This window comes from Globicephala melas, chromosome 1 (genome assembly GCF_963455315.2).
Source record: "Globicephala melas chromosome 1, mGloMel1.2, whole genome shotgun sequence".
In the NCBI taxonomy this organism is placed as follows: Eukaryota; Metazoa; Chordata; class Mammalia; order Artiodactyla; family Delphinidae; genus Globicephala; species Globicephala melas.
The window spans coordinates 100,019,344-100,038,873 of record NC_083314.1 but is presented as its reverse complement, the minus strand read 5'-3'; the positions used below and the strand labels follow the sequence as shown (position 1 = coordinate 100,038,873).

Genomic DNA, 19,530 nt, shown 5'->3' with positions numbered 1-19,530 from the left:
GATTTATTTTATCCTCATTCTCGATTGATAACTTGTCAGTATTAAATTCTAAGTTCAAAATTATTCTCCTTCATACCTTATTTTTTTTCGTTGTGTTTTTTATTTCCCCAACTTTTATTTTGAGAATTTTCAAAACTACAGAAAAGTTGCAAGAATAGCATAATATCTATTTGCCCATCCCATAGATTTGTGATTCAGCAATTGTTAACATTTTGCCACATTTGATTTTCCTTTCTCTATATATATTTTTTCATTTTTTTCTGAACCATTTGAGTTAGTAGTAGACATCATGACACTTTATCCCTAGAACATTCAGGATGCATCACCTAAGAATAAGGATATTCTCCCACATAACCACAATATAATCATTATATTCAGAAAATTTAACACTGATACAATAATATTGTGTAATATATAGGCCAGTCACATTTCCCCAATTTTCCCAATAACGTCCTTTATAGTCTTTTTTTGGATGCAGAATTTAATTATTACATTTAGTTGCCATGTCTCTTCTGTCTAGAATAGCTTTTTGTTTATTTTTGATAATATTGACATTTTTAATAGTCTAAGCCTTTGTTTTGAAGAATGATCCTCAGTTTGGCTTATTCTCATGGTTTACTCACATGATAACATTCTATTTAATAAAAAGGATTGTAATGCCCAGTTACTGGTGGAATTACTTCTTTCTCCTGGCCAACAACCCATATAAGTCCCTGATTCATTGATAGGAATATAACATAAGTTATTAAAGTCCATATTCCCCACAATAACTGCTGGATTCATAAACTCATATTGATTGGACAATCATAGATGTGGAATTTGAGAGTTAGATGAGGATTTAGGTAAGAAATTAATAGTTTACCCCTAACTGCTAAGAGAGGTAAAGTGACTTAAGTCATTTAACAGCTACTGACTCTCATGACAAGGGTTATCAGTCAGTCCATGAGCATGAAATACCCTTTCTGTACTAGGCATTGAGCTATGCATTGCGATACTAAGATGGTTAAGATTGGATCCCTACTCTTAAGTAACAGTCTGTGGTAATATATGCAGTGTAACTACTGCAACGAGTGTAGCTCCAGACTTGGGTGGGCTTTGCAGTTGCCTGGATTGACTGATCCATCTCTTATATGCTGTATTGGACTGTAAAATGGAGATAACAGTATCTAACTTGAAAGGTTAGAAGGGGTAAATAAGATTATGAATTTAAATCATTCTAAGTCTTTAGTGATTTTTTTATTATTTTAATCTCATGTATGTGTACAGTAAACCCATGTGATAGATGATACAGTAGCAGACAATAAGAGTATAGAGGAGGGAGTTAATAGGGGAAGTTGCAAATTTAATTAATGAATATATTGCCCTTTTAACAATATTTAAATACAGTAACCATATACTGAATGCCTAAAGTGATAGGTAGAGGAGACTTACAGAGTAATTCATTTCAGTTCTGCAAACACTTATTAAACCCTTTTGTGCTATGCATGTACCACATGCTCCAGATTGTAGAAGAATAAAGCACAGGGCCTGCCTCAGAGAGCGTGAGCTTGAAAAAGGTAAATTTAAGTTAAATAAAATGAAATAGGTACTTTACAAAACAAAATATAACTTTGTAAAAGTTATCTAGTGTTATAGAAGACTAAATAAGTAGATTTTTAAAAGGCTTAGGCAAAAGCCTAGATGATGAAACCAAATATGTTACCAATGGAAAGTATGCTTTGGGAAATGGAATTAGATTGGAGGGTGGAGGTGGGGTTAAAGGAGATTGTCCCTGACTTCTGAGGTTGAAGTTAGAGGTGACTGCCATGGAATCATCTCTCATGCCTCCATAAGAGGGAAATTACTCAGCTGAATGGACTTTTGGCATAGTAATTATTACGCTTTTAGGCGGAATATCTTGGCATTTGGGGTTGGGTACGTATTAGTTTATGTTCAAATTTGTCTCCTTCAGAATTTTCCACTGTGTACCTCTTAATTCTTTTGAGAATCTTCAAATGTCATATGTTGATATGATCTCATTATGCTGAACTTTCTACTCTTGATGCTGTAAACCACGCACTGGTCAAATATTTGCCCCCTACCTGTCTGTTAACCCTCTTCCCTTAGTCTTTCTGCCCAGGCCATGACCCTTGTATTCTTCCCAAATTGTCCTGGAATTTTGATTATGGATCGGTATTCCGTTAAAACTTAACATCAAAAGTCCTGCCTAGAAGTTTCTGTAATTCCAGATTAGTAAAATATTTTAAAAATTTGTCAGTTTTATTAAGATCTTGTATTACTTTTGAATTCATTTAAAACAGGATAGATGACTATGGGTATAATACAACTCTCAAAATTACTAGTACCTTAGGGCAAGCAGCTGTCTCTCTCCCTGCCCTGCCTTAACACGCACACACGCACACGCGCACACATGCACACACACACACACACACACTTTTTTTCCCCCAACTCTGGGAAATATGAGAGAATGGCTTAGGAGGGACAAGCATATGCAACTACCTATCTTTTACATAGTTCTTCTCTTAGATAAGTAAAACATTTTCCTCTTATTTATTTATTTTAAAAAAATATTTTATTTTTATTTATTTTTTAATAGATCTTTATTGGAGTATAATTGCTTCACAATACTGTGTTAGTTTCTGTTGCACAACAAAGCGAATCAGCCATATGCATACATATGTCCCCATATCTCCTTCCTCTTGAGCCTCCCTTCCATCTTCCGTATCCCACCCCGTAGGTTATCGCAAAGCACCGAGTCCATCTCCCTGTGCTATGCTGCTGCTTCCCACCAGCCAACTATTTTACATTCAGTAGTGTATATATGTTGGTGCTACTCACTTTGCACCAGCTTTGCCCTCCCACCCCATTTCCTCAAGTCCATTTTCTGTGTCTACCTCTTTATTCCTGCCCTGCAACTAGGTTCATCAGTACCTTTTTTTTTTTTTTAGATTCCATATATATGCGTTAGCATACGGTATTTGTTTTTCTCTTTCTGACTTATTTCATTCTGTATGAGACTCTAGGTCCATCCACCTCACTACAAATAACTCAATTTCATTTCTTTTTATGGCTGAGAAATATTCCATTGTATATATGTGCCACATCTTCTTTATCCATTCATCTATCAATGGACATTTAGGTTGATTCCATGTCCTGGCTATTGTAAATAGAGCTGCAATGAACATTATGGTACATGTCTCTTTTTGAATTATGGTTTTCTCAGGGTACATGCTCAGTAGTGGGACTGCTGGGTCATATGGTAGTTCTATTTTTAGCTTTTTAAGGAACCTCCATACTATTTTCCATAGTGGTTGTATCAATTTACATTCCCACCAACAGTGCAGGAAGGTTCCCTTTTCACCACACCCTTTCCAGCATTTATTGTTTCTAGATTTTTTGGTGATGGCCATTCTGACCGACGTGAGGTGATTATTTTATTTTATTTTATTTTATTTTATTATTTTTGGCTGTGTTGGGTCTCCGTTGTGTGCGCGGGCTTCCTCTAGTTGCAGTGAACAGGGGCTACTCTTTGTTGCTGTGCGCGGGCTTCTCATTGCTGTGGCCTCTCCTGTTATGGAGCATGGGCTCCAGGCGCTCGGGCTTCCGTAGTTGTGGCTCACGGGCTCTAGAGTGCAGGCTCAGTAGCTGTGGCTCACGGGCTCCAGAGCGCAGGCTCAGCAGCCGTGGAGCACGGGCTTAGTTTCTCCACGGCATGTGGGATCTTCCTGGCCCAGGGCTTGAACCTGTGTCCTCTGCATTGGCAGGCGGATTCCCAACCACTGCACCACCAGGGAAGCCCCTCTTATTTAAAGTACAGTCATGACTATTAGAAAAGATTTAGAAAATTCAGAACAACATAATAAACAATTTTATGTCACTTAAAATCACTACCTAATATAACTGTTGTTAACATTGAGGTGAGTTTTTATTTTGTTCTTCATAGTTGAAATTACACAATTTTATATCCTCCTTTGATTTTTTTAAATTTAACATTGCCATAAACATTTTTACTTGTCATTAAAGATTATCAATAAACAGTTTTTGGCTGCATATTATTCTGTCTAATTTATATACCATGATTTGATTATAGGCTATGTAACTAAAGGTTGAACATTTAGATTTCCATATTTACTACTATAAACGATGCTGCTGTGAACATCTTTGTGGTGGAGCTTTTACTGAATGTTTGGTTATTTCCATGATAGAATGTTATGAGCTATTTTTAAAATTATTTGTTTATATTCTTTATATTGTTATAGCATCATAGTGCTTTTGTATTGGTTTTCATGAATGCTTTACCTAGTTAAGATATTAATCTTTTGCTATTTCTTGCATAGTTTACTCATTTTGTTTTCTTTAAATTCAGCTAATGCTGTACGTGTTTTTCTCAAACTAGTATGCCTAAAACTAATCTTTTATTCTTTCCCTTTTCTTCACTGTCCAGCTGACCAAGGCAGAAACTGAAATCTTTTCATCTTTGATCTTCTCTACCCTCCTCTGCTACATCTAGTCATCCACTGACTGAGTCCTTATTCTACCTCTTAAATGTTTTTTTGTAGCCATTCACTTTGCTCCATCCCTACTCCCTCTATGTTATTAATTCCTTTGCAAAGCTTTCCCAACACTGTCCTTGAATGATTAAGTGTTCTTCACTTAAGCAGCCACTTCCAGGCTTTTGGCTCTATGTGTATATTTATACACATTGTTATGAAATTATCATCTTACTTTTTATCAGTATTCCTCAGACAGTTTTCCAAGGAACTCAAGTGTTGGTGAGATACTGTCTCTTATATGACAGAGGATTTCATGGTCAAGTTTGGAAAATAATATCTTCTTGGAGATTCATAATATAAATAATATAATATAAATTAGCATGTTAAAGGCCCTGAGAAGTTCTACTTGGCATTTTAATAGATGCTGAGTGTGTGTGATGGTGAACAAAACTAGTTTGGAGCTTAACGAAATCCTGTGGACATTTGTTTTTACCTTATCTATTTGGTACTGGGCATTACCCCTTCCTTCCTAAAACTGCTGCTTTGTCATGTGACACTGTATTCTCTTGATTCTCCTGATGTTTCTCTGATTGTTCCTTTATCTTCATGGGTTCCTTTTCTTCTGCCCACTGCAGTTGACCCATGAACAACATGGGTTTGAACTGCCTGGGTCCACTTATACATGGATTTTTTCAATAAATACATGCTACAGTACTACATGATCTGCAGTTGGTTGAATCCACAGATGCAGAACCTGGATACGGAGGGCTGACTGTGAAGTTATACATGGATTTTTGACTGTGTGGGGCTCGGTGCCCCTTAACCCCTGCATTGTTCAAGGGTCAACTCTACTTAAATTTTGGTGTTTCTTGGGGCTCTGTCGTAGCCCACTGCTCTTTTCAGACTTCATCTCACCTACTCTGGTGGTTTCAAATATCACATTTGCTGCTAACTAATTGTTTTAATCAGCCCTCAGAGGACAATAGAAATGTTTTAAGTACAAGGGTTATCTTGTAGATGGAATCTGAAGTAAATCTGAGCCTCATGGGGAAAAAAGAGCTAGGAAGCTACCAGCTTCCACTAGTAGACAACCAAGCTAAAAACTTGGAAGTCTTCTTGACTCTCCCTCCCACATTTATCAGATTCTTTCAGTTTCAAATCCTAAATTCTTATTTCAGTTCCCTCCCCTCCAGCATCCATGCCACTCCCCTATGTCATGCCCTCATCACCTTTTGTTTGAACTGATTCTAATAGCCTGCTTCTGCATGCAGTTTGCTCCTGTTACATCCTTTAGGAAATCATCGTGATGTATTGAAAAATGCAGGTCTCATCACACCATTCTCTTGCTTAAAACTTCAATGGTTTCCTGTATCTCTAGAGTGAAGATGAAAAACTCCTTACCAAAGCTTAGAGGCTACTTCTTCTGCCTTCCTTTCAGCCTTAAACTGTTATGGCCGTTGTCTACTTCGTCTGGTTTTTTTTCTCTGATGTGATTATCCACACTACTTCATTTTCTTGCAGTAACCTTTCCTTGCTTCCTAACTTGTATATATCTCTTTTACTGCATTTACGTATAAGCAGATGATTATTGTGAGGCCTCTTCCTCTCTAAACTGTGAGGTCCTTGAGATCAGGGAGTGTGTTTTACTGGTTTTTGTAATCCCAGCACCTCTGGTACTCTGAATGTTTGTTGAATGAATGAGAATGAATACACTCATTCCCAGCCATGGTCCTTCAGCTCTTATGTCTCCCAGCCCCTACCCCACCTCTGTTGTCTCTGATTCCTCAACTGCAGGTTCTCATACCAAGGGGGTTTTCAGGTACCTGTATTCTGCAGGTTGGGAGAGACATCTATTTTTATAAAATGATGTAGCATCGTTTTTAGTGTATAGAGAAATCCAAATACTATTAATATTTTGCACATAAGACTACTGAATATATTTTTAAAACTTAAGTATGACATTGTTATATGTATTCATTAAAGTTGTCTTTCTGTTATATAAACTTGTTAATGGAGACTGAGTTAATGTTATTGGTCATTTGCTTTTCTATCAATTTAATATTGCCCTTAGAAATATAAAACCCAGCAACTGAAGTAATTCTTAAGATATCTCTAGCAGCAGTATAAAGTTAATTTTGTAATGTCTTTCTTGTGTATATCAAGTCCAAGATCTCTCATATACTACTCGGGACTTTTCTGCTTTTGAACCATGTTGGTGTCTATTACCATTCTTGCCACATGATTCATTTATGTTTTGGGATGAGTGCAGTAGCCTCTTAACTTTCCTTAGTTTTGCCCCCTTTTAATCTATCTGTTACATCTTTGCCGGAATGATCTTTCTTAAAACTTTCATCTGATCACATGAGTCTTACTTAACATCCTTTAGTGGCTCCCCATTGCCTTCAGGATTGAACATAGACTCCTTAGCATGGAAGTTAGCCCTGTGTGCCTCTAGCTCATCTCTCAGTACTCTCAGTGTGGAGCCCGTGCTCTAGTTGTACTGAACCGTATGAGTCCTGTAATGCCTCCTGCTCTCAAGCCTTGCCACCTTGGTGCAGGCTGCTTCCTTGACTTCTGCTGTCCTCGTTCCCACTCTTGCTCCTGGCCTACTTCCTTTCAGCCTTCCTCCTGGAATTCTGATACTCCCCACCCTACTCTGGATTCTGTGTTCCCATTGCACACGGTGCTTATATAATGTATGTATTTGTTTCCTTGTCTGCCCCCATCACCTTGAGGACAGGGACAGTGAGTGTCCAGATATTTGGCATAGTGCCCAATACATGAATGTTCTCCATAAATATTTATCGACTGTTGTCATTGTTAGTAATTCTGGAATGCACCATTAATGTTTTAAAACTCTGTTTTTGTAGCCTCAAGGAATAGGTTCTCCTAGTGTTTATCATGCGGTTATCGTCATCTTTTTGGAGTTTTTTGCTTGGGGATTATTGACAGCACCCACCTTGGTGGTAAGTAATCTTTTAACTTATTTATCACTGACTTTAAAATTTCTTTTTCTTTGGTTTCAGGAGGGAAATAAGTTTGGGGAGGAAAAAAAGGCTCTTTTTTCTTTCCAAGGTTAATTCTCCCACCAATATCGTCAGCCCTTTAGTACTGTATTTTACTGGTTTAGTTGTCTTTTCCAACCTTTACTTCTTCCTTACTTTTTAGCAGGGCTTGGGCAGGTGTGATTCTTCTGGTGAACACTGGACAAGTTTAAGCAGGGCTCAGTCCCCGCTCTGGGGAAGGTGGAAAGGATTCTTATACTGACAAGCTTAGGAAGAATGGTGTCTGTGCCCTGAATCACTCAACATTATTATTTTGAGATTCATTCCTGCAGTTGCATTTTCCAAATACAAGTTTCTTTTAGTTTAGGCAGAGGATCTAGAGGTAACCATCTAGAGAGGTCATTCTTTTCATAGCTCTAAGCTGATTTTACTCAAATATTCCCAGGTTTAGAACCTCACAAAAAGACCTCCCTGCCAGACCAAACATCTTAGGTGATAGCTAGTTTTCTCCTGTCGGTTTAGATGAGGGGAATGGAATGAAGGAAGGAGTAATGGTAGACCTCTATGATATCTTGAAAGGTATAATCAGGATAAATGTACAGCTTTCTAAATCCCAGAAGAACAGATTTTTAAAGAGATATACTTCCTTGTTTTTTCATGAGCTTGTTTGTTGATACACAAAAAAGACTTTTATAAAAAGTTCATAAATTGATCATATATAGATAGATTGAACTAGTCTACTAATCATTATGATTATGACATTTGTAACCACATTATACTGTAATAACCTGATGTCAAGGGGCTACTGTGGTGTTATAATAACTGTGTTCTCACACCTTTGTATTAGTTTTCTAATATTAGAGTGTGCTTATTTATAATCTACCAATTTAACATATAAATCTGTCTGGTGGATCATTAGTCCTATGGTTTAAAGTACTTGAGCTTTGTAATAGCAGTTTGTATATATTTATATAATGATGAGTCCAGGCACTGTAAATACGTCTAAGCACTGTAAATACATTACTTTAAATCCTCAAAACCACTTTATCAATGAGGAATTAGCCTCATAATGATGCCGAAAGCTCAGCCTCTCTGTACACTGGTGCCGAGTCAAATCTTGGAGGCAGAGTTTTGGGTGAAGTAGAAGAGAATAGCTTTATGGCTTTGCCAGGCAAAGAGGAACACAGCGGGCTCCTGCCCTCTGTGAAACTATGAATATGTGTCCCAACCTGGGAGGATTTGATGAAGAGTTTTATAGCAATAGTTCAAGGGTGGAGTTGATAAGATTAGGTAGAGTATGTGTAGGGCCTGCACTCCTTTAATCTCTTCTCAGGTAATCTTGATGAGCTTCTCTGGTTCCTTTAGTCTGGCCTCAGTTGGTCTTCTCTGGTATGGAGAATGCTGACATCTTCCACTTGTTGGTTTTAATTCTATAAATTCTATAAACCATATTGTTATGTGTGTCCCTTGAGATGGAACCAGGATCCTGTCCCAAGGCTGCACTATTGTTTCTTGACTGTTCCTGCCTTGACTCTGCATCCCTTCCCTTCCTGGATTAGCAACTGTTCAACTGTTCAAATCTGCCCTTTGGAACTCAGGGAAGGTCATGGAGCTGAACAGAAAGGCTCCCTGTGCCCAGGAGACCCTACAGGGTCCTCCTCATTTTCAATAATACAGATGAGGAAATTAAGGTTTAGAAGAGTTAAGCAACTTGTTACTCTGATAGTAAACTGCAGTTTTGGTTTTAAACCTAGGCTTGTTTTGTTCCTAGTGCTCAGTCTTGGAGAATACTGGTAGCAAGTGGTTCATACCCATGTTTTAGGTAGTTGAGTTTATCTGCAGCGCAACTACTAGCTAAGTAGAGAGATTAAAATATTGGGTAAACTGTGAGCAAGCCATCCAAAAAAAAGCTTTTTGTGATGATTCCATAATTTGTCATCATGATTTGAAGTGCATGTAGCTGTTTTTTAAATTCGTATCTCATTTATATTTTTTAGATATCTCAACTTTTTGTCTAACTTTGGTATCATTTTTTCTAATTGGACAAAAAGATTGTCTTCTTTAAGAACAAGGAAGAAATCCAGTTATTTAGATATAACTGCTTGCTTGTTAGTTCATTTTTCATAGCTATGGGAAAACTGTGTGCTTAATACGTTCTTAACTATTTTTTGTTGATTAAAAAATGGATAGTACCTTTGATTTTTCTTTTTCTCTCTTTTTTCTTTTACTTTTTAGAATACTGAATTGAATTATGGTCAGGAAAATGAAAAGTGCTAATTTGGGACTTAATGAATTATTTTTCTATTGCCAGCATAAATACATATCTTAGAATAATTGCTATAACATTGTTGCCAATTATTTTATTTATGGAAAGACTTCTTTCGCCCCATTGTTGTTGTAACAGTTACTCTTAATTCCCATGTTTTTTTTTAATACTTGAATATTTAAAAATGGTGAAATGATGAGGTGTTACATGGGGCAGTTGTCCATAATATTATCATAGTCATAATTCTTTACCTTTTTCAATTTTTCACTTCATTATTTTTTTTAAATCAAGCTTTCTCTCATGAAAAATAAGTTCAAGTATAAATGAATGTTAAGCTCAGAGTTTTATTTTTCTGATTCTTTTCTCATCTTTAATGTATACACATTTTAAAAAATAATTGCAGTGTTTGTGCTCTACATTTTTTTGCTTGATGGGGAAAACCTTGGGTAGTTTAGGCAAAACAAGGATTGAATTGTAGAGATTAGATGTATCTAAGTGTTGAGATTTGTTATACTCTTGGTACTTACTGGTGTTTTGGCCTTTGGGCATTGGAACAGCAAGAATCTTTGAAACATCATTGAAAAATAGTTGTGTATGGGAAATCTATATATATATACAGTTCTCTCTCTCTGTTACATATGTTACTTTTTTAGTAATTAGAAACACAGTGTCTGCCTGTTGTAGACCATTAAGCAATGTGAAATGTGTAAGAACAGGAGAGTTCTCCTGCAGTCTTACTCATCCCTCCAGGCAACCATCAGTTTAGGAGATTTTGGCTTCAGGGTAGGCTTTACCAGCCCCATTAGGACAGATTGGCCAACTGGAGATGAAGGTTTCAGCTGTTAGAATGTGGTATCTATTAAGTCAGTGATTTTTTTAAACCAGAGGTGAATATTAGTGATACCTGTTTTTGTTTTTTCCCCCAAATACCTGGCCTTACAACCTTTCTGGCTGAAATCAGAGTTTTCAAGGGGGAGCCTCAGGCATGTATATTTTTTTAGAAGTGATTCTCATATATCTAGTATATATCACTAATTAAGAACCAATATACTAATTCACTGTGGGCTTTTAAAAAAGGTTTTGCTCATTTTGAGACTTTCTGCTTGCAATTTTTTATTGTTGTTGATTTTATTAGCAGGCTTTTTCTCTTTGTTTTGAACTCCTATACTCCCCCGTGTTGGGGTGTGAGGAAAAGTGAGTTTTGGGGTAGAAGGTACCAAATTGTAGCACTTTGCTCTCTTTTCCAAAAGTCTGTTAACCTTTAAACATTTTATTTCTGTCTTATGTGTTTTGAAACTGATTATAAATGGTGCCTGCTAGAGAGTCACAGCTCTTATTCATTTAAAAAGGGAAAGTGAGGATGAAGATATATTTGAGTTTATTTGCATTTTATGTATCTCTCTCTTCCCATACATAGCTCTCAAAAATTATAAAATTTAAGCATTTCAATTTTCAAAGATACTCTTTGAATTAATTCATTTAACGGATAACCAAATTTAAAACATATTAATTATAATAAATGTTTGGTGTTGGATTTATAGTAACCTTCATTTTAAAAAGTAATATGAAGTTAAAAGAAATTAAAAAAAATTTTCATGTGGTTGCAATTATCTTTGAGTTTTAAGCCCATGGAGCTTGCAGAACACTGTTCTAGAATACAGTAAAAGAACAAAGGCTGCGTTCTATGTGGAGGACCTGCCCAGGGCAGGATGGTGAAATCTCCAACAAGGGGATTTACGTTAATTACACAGAAGAATTTTATATTGACATTTTTAAGGACAGTAATCTAACACTTTGAGAGGTTATGACTATATGGTTGGTTCATAGTGGGTGTTCAGTCAGTGATTATTGATTGACTAAATAATATACATTTACATAAAGAGAATTAATGACAGTTGGACTAAGGATCTATAATGCTAAGAACTGGTTTCACTTTTTGACAGACCTATGGTTCTAGAAATACTAGGCCAATATTTGATGGTTCAGGTTGCTAGATGCACAATCCATGTTATGGAGCAAGACCCTGCACTCCAGTCCTCCAGCATCTCTTCTATGGCTTAGCATTCTTTGCTCAGAGATAGTCCTGAAGCATTTAATAGTTTAAGGACTATTTACTCTCAAAATTTTTTAAGTTCTTAAAAATTTTAAGATCCATAAAATTTATTGGAAAATGACACATTTTTTTCCTATTCAGCCCCAGTGCTTAAGGGTCCCCCAGAATCAAAAATCTTTACAACCAACATTTTTATTACTTCTTATATTAATATTTGTCTCTGTGTTAAAATTTTTGTTAAAAAAAAAAGTGAGGGTTTGTTTATCTTTAGCTATACTCCTTTGGAGGGGTTATAAAAGTTTTTATTTTGTAACATTTGGTTAAACAATTTGCATAATTGTCGTTATATTAAGTCATTTTGAAAGCAGAATTTATAATCTGTTAATTATGAACATTTGTGAACGGTTAATAGTGCCTCTATTGATGAGGCACTAATAGAAATAAAAATATATAAATATATAAAAAAATATAAATATAAAAATATATTAAATGCAAAGTGTAGTAGATATAGTGCCTGTCTGCCCTTAAGAAGTTTGAAATATAATTGAAAAGAAATATTTATCAAATACCTGAAAAGATGAAAAATACAAGACCTAAGTAACAGAGTACTGTAATATAAAAAATATTAGAAAGCTATATGTGATGACCAAGGGAGTGCTGTAATCACCCATTATATGGTCCTAAAGGAGAAATTGATTGCTTTGGACAGGAAAGTTTGGTAGCAAAGGAGCAATATGGAAGATTTTGGGGTCGACTAGATAGGGAAGATAAGGGGAACAAACATTTATGGTAGATAGGATATCATGTGTAAAAGTATGAATATTGGAAAGCATAGGAATATTTCTAAAGTAGTGAAAAGACCAGATTGATTGGAATGGAAGATGGCTTGGCAAAGTGAATTGTTAGAAATAAGATTTAGCGTATTACAAAACTTCTTGTAAGCATTCGTTATGTCCTTCTTTCTTTTTAACACCAAATCCATTCTTTGTCCCTAGAAAGAATTGGCCCTTAGTAATAACTGGAACAAAAGCAGATTTAAGTTGTTATGAAAGGTTTGGGGATAAGGAGTTTAAATCTTTTTCTCTAGTACAAGAACTAGCAAACTATGGCCAGAGCAAATACTGCTAGTACCCTGTTTTTGTAAATAAAGTCTTACTGGAACACAACCATGCCTATTCATTTACATATAGTCTATGGCTGCTTTTATTGAGTTGAGCACTTGTGACAGAGACTGTATGGCCTGCAAAGCTAGAAAAAACTGAAAATATGTACTGTCTGGTTCTTTACAGAAAAAGTTTGCACCCACCTTCTTTGGATCCATGGGTCTTCACTATAAATAATAAATAATAGGGTTTTTCAACTATCGAGATTTGGGGCCAGATGATTATTGTGGGGGAGGGCTGACCTGTGTATCGTAGGATGTTCAGCAGCCTTCCTGACCTCTACCTCATAGATGCCAGTAACATATTTTCTTTCCCCTGACCCCCGCCCTCCCCGATCCCTCATGTTATGATAAAAATGTCTCCAGACATTGTCAGATGTCCTCTGGGGGTCAAAATCACCCTCCGTTGAGAATCACAAAATATGTGAATATCATAAATATGTGATTTTTTCCATATTAGTGATTTTCTTTGAATACTAAACATTTCTAATTTTATTTTTACATAAAAGCTAATTTTTGTTAAATTTCTAGTTATTGGCAGAAGAGTAACTGAAGAAAAGCGAGCCTTCTAATCCTTCTAAAGGTTTTACTTGCAGGATGTTAGAAAGTACAACCAGCATAGTTTTTCTTCCTAAAGAGAAGATTTTCCGACCTGTCTCATTCCCCACATTGCCATTCTCTATTGTTTTTATTGAGAGACAGTATGGTATAATGGAAGAAGCATTGGCTTTAAGTCAAGCAAGAACTCAGTTGCCACATCTGTAAAGTGGTAATATCTAATTCATAATATTGTTAGGATTAAGTAAAAGTATATATAAAGCCTCTGATACATAGGCTGTGAAAATGGTGGTTGCTGCTTTTTATTTTTTTAGTTACCTTTCCCGCAGTTACTTTCTCAACCAATGAGTTCCCAATGGTTCACTTGTTACCCAGTGAACAAACTGATGCCATGTGGTTTGAGACCAGGCCTTGGAAAGGATAAAGAAACTTGTTATACATTTTCATGGGTTGGGATTTTTTTTTCTTTCTTTCTTACCTTATGGAATCTCTAGGTCCACTTTTTGGCAATTAAATTTTCCCTATTTATTCTCCTAGTCTCCTATCTTAGATAATACACCTGTCTGTAAAGGGAGTTATAAGTCAGTCGGTTATATGTTGGAAGCAGGATAGCATAGTGATTAAAAGCATGGACTTTCAAGCTTGACTTCCTGTGGTCACTTTCAGTTTTGCTACTTACTATGTAATCTTAGATAAGACATTTAACCTCTCTGTGTATCAGTTTTCTAATAGGGCCATTACGAAGAATGAAAGGAGATAATGTGATAAAGTGCCCAATTTAGTGCCTTGTGACATAGTAAATGCCGTATAAATGTTTGGTGTTATTAGTATTTACTCATATGCATAGTGTCATACAAACCTGAAAATTTATATGAAATAAAATTGGATTGTGTTATGAAGGGATGTTTTACGTTTTACTAGGACTAAAATGTAGCATGAGCTTTTTATTTTGTTCTTATTCTTTAGGTATTACATGAAACCTTCCCTAAACATACATTTCTGATGAATGGCCTAATTCAAGGAGTAAAGGTAGGATCAATCATATATATATATATATATGCATGTACACAAACATGCACAAATATACTTATGTAAATATATGTAATTCTGCCAGTTTATTAAGTTAGTTGATCAATCTCCTAAGTATTAATTTTTACAATTGGAGTATATCTTGGGGGATTACTTAGCACTTTTTAAATGAACTGGGTTTTAAATATGATTTGACTTACATATAGCCAACTATGTATAATAATGATAAACCACATCATAACAAATTTCCCCTGTGTTTTATGTGTTGGCACTTTCTTTACAAAGATCTGAGTGCTTTTTGTAAACTAGCAACAAGAATATAGATTGAAGAGAAAAGAACTATTTAAAAAATGCATGAGTATAAAATATATCAATATGGTAAAGTTTTGATTATTCTACATATTCTTTACTCTTGGTTCCATTTGATCAACAAGTTTATAAACTGATAATTAGCATATGATATTCCTTCTAGAATTGCTAGAGTTGTGGTTGAGAATTCATTAGAACGTTTTGTGTTTAATATGCTACCACAGCCCGCAGATGGTTCTGTATGGTCTTGGGAAATTGAAAAATTATATACAGACAAGAAACAAGTTGTTTATCTAAAGTTTGGTGATATACTTATTTTAGAAATAAACTTGTTTAAAATTCTTCTGTGGTAGTAAAATGATTTATTTTTGGCTCATCAGTATACATAGTATATGTATTTTCTTCATTTAACTTTTTTTTTAGGGTTTGTTGTCATTCCTCAGTGCCCCACTTATTGGTGCTCTTTCTGATGTTTGGGGCCGAAAATCCTTCTTGCTGCTAACAGTATTTTTCACGTGTGCCCCAATTCCTTTAATGAAGATCAGCCCATGGTACGTGCACATTCAGATTATAGCAACTAAATATCAACTGTTAATTGTTTTCTGAATATTCCCTTATTTTTTCCACTTTTTTTCCATCTTATCTATGTAGGTTTTTAATTTATTTTTCTAATACATTTATTCTTTGATACACATAAGAGGGCCTTTAAAAATATAGTAGCTAAGTAATATAACAGTAAGTAATAAAGTTTTTTGAACTAGATGCCACTATAGGAAGCATGTAGACTACCAGTTAATCTGCTTTTGGATTTCACAGCCCAAATTTCAAAACAATATTTTAGGTACTGGATAGGGTTGCTAACTTTTTCTTTTCTTTTTTTTTTTTTTTGCGGTACGCGGGCCTCCCACCGCTGCGGCCTCCCCCAATGCGGAGCACAGGCTCCGGACGCGCAGGCCCAGCGGCCATGGCTTACGGGCCCAGCCACTCCGCGGCATGTGGGATCCTCCCGGACCGGGGCACGAACCCGCGTCCCTTGCATCGGCAGGCGGACTCCCAACCACTGCGCCACCAGGGAAGCCCTAACTTTTACTTTCTTAAGTAGGATGTTAAACACAACGTTTATCATCATTATCTATATTAATTAGGAATAGATTTTGTTATATATCAGTAAAGTCCCAAATAATCGTTTCTTAAAAACAAGGAAATTCACTGCTAATTTCTCTCTCCATATAAAAGAAGTCTGGAGTTGAGTAGTCCAGAGCTGGTAGGGCAGTTCCCGGGAACCAGACTTTTTCTATCTTCATGCTCTGCCATCCTCCACTATCACCTCACTGTCCAGATGGCTGCTTAAGTGAGCTCCAGCTTGTGTCACCTTCAGGCAGAAAAGATGGAAGGAGTGGCTACAAAGAGCATACTGCCTTCCTTTAGGGAAACTATGGAATTCCCACCCAACCTCTGCTTGCGTCTGTTTGGTCAGATTTCAGGCATACGCTGCTCCTAGTTACAAGAGGCTGGGCTCTTGGCCACCCTGATTAAAATCAAGTCTTCCACTGAGGAGGAAGGGAGGGAAAGCTCACAAAGAGAATGATTTTCCCAAGATAATAGAGCCCAATTTAGTTGTAGATTTTTTAATTCTTTGACTAATATTCTACTCCACTTGAATATTAATGTTAGTTAATTCTATATCATAGATCGGCTGTATTTCCATGGTGAATCTAGAAAGGTCAGGGCTATTTATGAGGCAGGATCTTCCTTCCTCTCATAGGTGAGATATAACTCTGAAGGCCAAACCCTTGATGAATGCTAATCATTTAAATGAAATCTTACCAAACAAATCTAGGGCATGAACAAGTTATTTGCTGTGGAAAGCAGCATGTTAGAAAAAAATTGGTAAGCAATAAAGTCCCGGTGGCATGATATTTTGAAAGTGCAATATGATTTCACTTGATTTTAAAAACTAAACATCAGCATTACAATAGAGACTTCTTATTCTCAGCCAGGTATTTTTGAATCATGTATAGCAAAATGTAATTTGCTTTTTAAAATAGCTTTTGTTCATTTTATTTTGGACACTGCCATACAGGTTGTTTTGCCAACATTTGAAGAACTAAAGATAGCTTATGGAAAAACATCTAGTTTCTATATATAGACTCAAGATAAATATAGACTAACTTGTCCCTCAGTTTTATTTACTGGATTTTGTTTTTTTGTGTAGTACTGTGATGGGAAATTGTAATAGATGAATTATAGTAGACTCTAGTTTGTTGCTATTTTTAGTAGAAACAATAACAAAGCCACTTAACAATTCAACAATTGGGTAAAAAATTGACCTGAATACATTTTCTAATTTTAAGTATTCCCGCATAGTAGCTGAGTTGCTATCGAAGGCCCACATCTAGCCCTGTTTACATAATATCTGGGGCTTATGATTTATAGAAGAATTAATCTATGAACTGTCCTAGTAAGCTGTTGACTGAAATTAGGTATACGTACATTAGTTCACTTATAAAAATGAAGATTAAGGTAATAGTAATTGTTTTCTAACCATTTCTTGTCAATTATCTTTCAATCCTAGGTGGTACTTTGCTGTTATCTCTGTTTCTGGGGTTTTTGCAGTGACTTTCTCTGTGGTATTTGCATATGTAGCAGATATAACCCAAGAACATGAAAGAAGTATGGCTTATGGACTGGTATGTATTTTTAATCTGTACCTTTGTGTCTGCTGAAAAACACCATGTTATTGTCTTTTATTACAAGGAGTGCAAGCCTTTGCATTATAAGATTTATTTTTGCATAAGTACATTTTATAATAAAATCATCCATTAGACTACATTAAATTTTTTTTCAGTACAAAGCCATGTAAGTTTTGATATTTTCATTCAGTCAGTATTAGTCACACAGATTTGAAATTACAGTGGAATATTTTTACCTTATATAAGTTCTTTTTAATAGAATACTAAAAGAACTATTTAATATGTAATGAGTTTTAAAATTAATATTATTTAATGGCTAATCTAAAATATAATAGGTTAACACCCATCTCAGGGATCCCAAACCTTCTTGGTGGCTTTCTGGGCCACACAGAGTCTCTCTCATATTTTTTCTTTTTTCTTTTCTTTCTTTTTTTTTTTTTTAACTTAGCTTTTTTAATAATTAATTTTTATTGAATACGTCTGACATAATAACATTATTTAACTTTAAGGTGCACAAAGTGTTACTTTGATCCATTTATATATTGTAATATGATTGCTGTTATAGCTATATTTATCACATTACATAATTATAGTACAATATTGTCTATATTCATTTTACTTTGCATTGGATCTCTTTGGCTTATTTACTACTCCTTGCAAGTTTGTCTCTCATATTCTTTTGTTTTTGCTTGTGGACATGTGTTTATATCACTTTTAACGTGGAAGAATCATTTATAGCTAGATTCAGCCCACAGGCAGTAGTTTGCCAAATTCTGGACACTTAATGTCTATCGAATCTAGAAATAAAATAAGTTAACAGATCACTGTTAGCCAGAAGTAGGACAGTGATGAGCTTCAGCAGATAGGGAGCAAGCATCTTTTGTTAAATAAGGACTGAGTATTGTGTCAGGTTGAATCTTACTTTTATGAGAGTCTGTTGTCTTTGATTCAAAGATCAAAAAATATAACAAAGAATCATGGAATTAAGAGGATTTGGAGGGAAATACCTATAGTGAGAAACATACCAAAAAAACTAATGATCAGTTGTAAACTCAAGAACATTAAATGATATGAAGTTAATTATAGCCAGGATGTTTTAAAACAGCTTTATTGAGATATAATTTACATACCATAAAATTTGTCCATTTTATGTGTATAGTTAAATCAATTTTAGTAAATTTATACAGCTTTGCAACATGCCCACAGTCCAGGTTGTTTCTGTTTTTCCTAAGGTAATTTATTTTGTCATAGCCAAATCTTTGAAATTAATAGTTTCAACCTGGAAGCTTTATGTATTGAAGGCACATCTAGTAAATGACAGTTTCAATCTTCTAGAAATAATATGGCTGCAGATAAAAGGGAATAAAGTGATCTTTGTGGTCATCTTTCTGTCTGGCCAGAAAAAAATAGCCACCAGGGAGGAGAATCTAGGAGAAGGGAAATGACATGAAATACCTGCACTCTGATTAGACCTTTGCTCTCTCCTATTCCCAGATACCTCACTGACGCTTACAGTGAGAACCACTGCCCCTTTCCCAACTCCAGTGCCAGAGCTCTGCTCATAACCCAGGTCTCTCTGAGACCACAGCTCACTGTAATGAATTTTTAGAGCTACTGTAACAAAATACGACCACAATACAGTTTTAGAACATTTCCATCAGCCCAAAAAGTTCCCTTGGGCCCATCTGCCATCCGTCTCCACTTTACCTCTGACCTCAGGCAATCACCAGTCTACCTTCTGTCTCTGTAGTTTTGCTTTCAATAGAAATTTCATATAAATGAAATAATGCAAAATGTAGTCTTTTGTGTCTGCACTTAGCATAATCTTAGGAGGTTTATCTATGCTGATACATATATCAGTAGTTCCTTTTACTGCTGTGTAGTATTCCACTGTACAGGATATACCACATTTTGTTTATCCATTCACTAGTTGATGAACATTTGGGTTGATAGCTAGATGTT

General features: G+C 35.6%; 1 protein-coding gene across 3 annotated transcripts in view; it reads left to right on the top strand.

Annotated features, from left to right (window-relative positions):
- Positions 1 to 19,530, top strand: part of MFSD14A (major facilitator superfamily domain containing 14A) — a 44,751-nt gene that overhangs the window by 12,723 nt on the left and 12,498 nt on the right. For 2 of the 3 annotated variants that reach the window (XM_030868794.2, XM_030868795.2), the window contains exons 2-5: positions 7,364 to 7,459; positions 14,504 to 14,566; positions 15,299 to 15,426; positions 17,451 to 17,565. In XM_030868794.2, coding sequence (XP_030724654.1) covers positions 7,364 to 7,459; positions 14,504 to 14,566; positions 15,299 to 15,426; positions 17,451 to 17,565 — 402 coding nt within the window. The remainder of the gene's footprint in view (positions 1 to 7,363; positions 7,460 to 14,503; positions 14,567 to 15,298; positions 15,427 to 17,450; positions 17,566 to 19,530) is intronic. The other variant, XM_060302204.2, reaches the window with a different exon arrangement.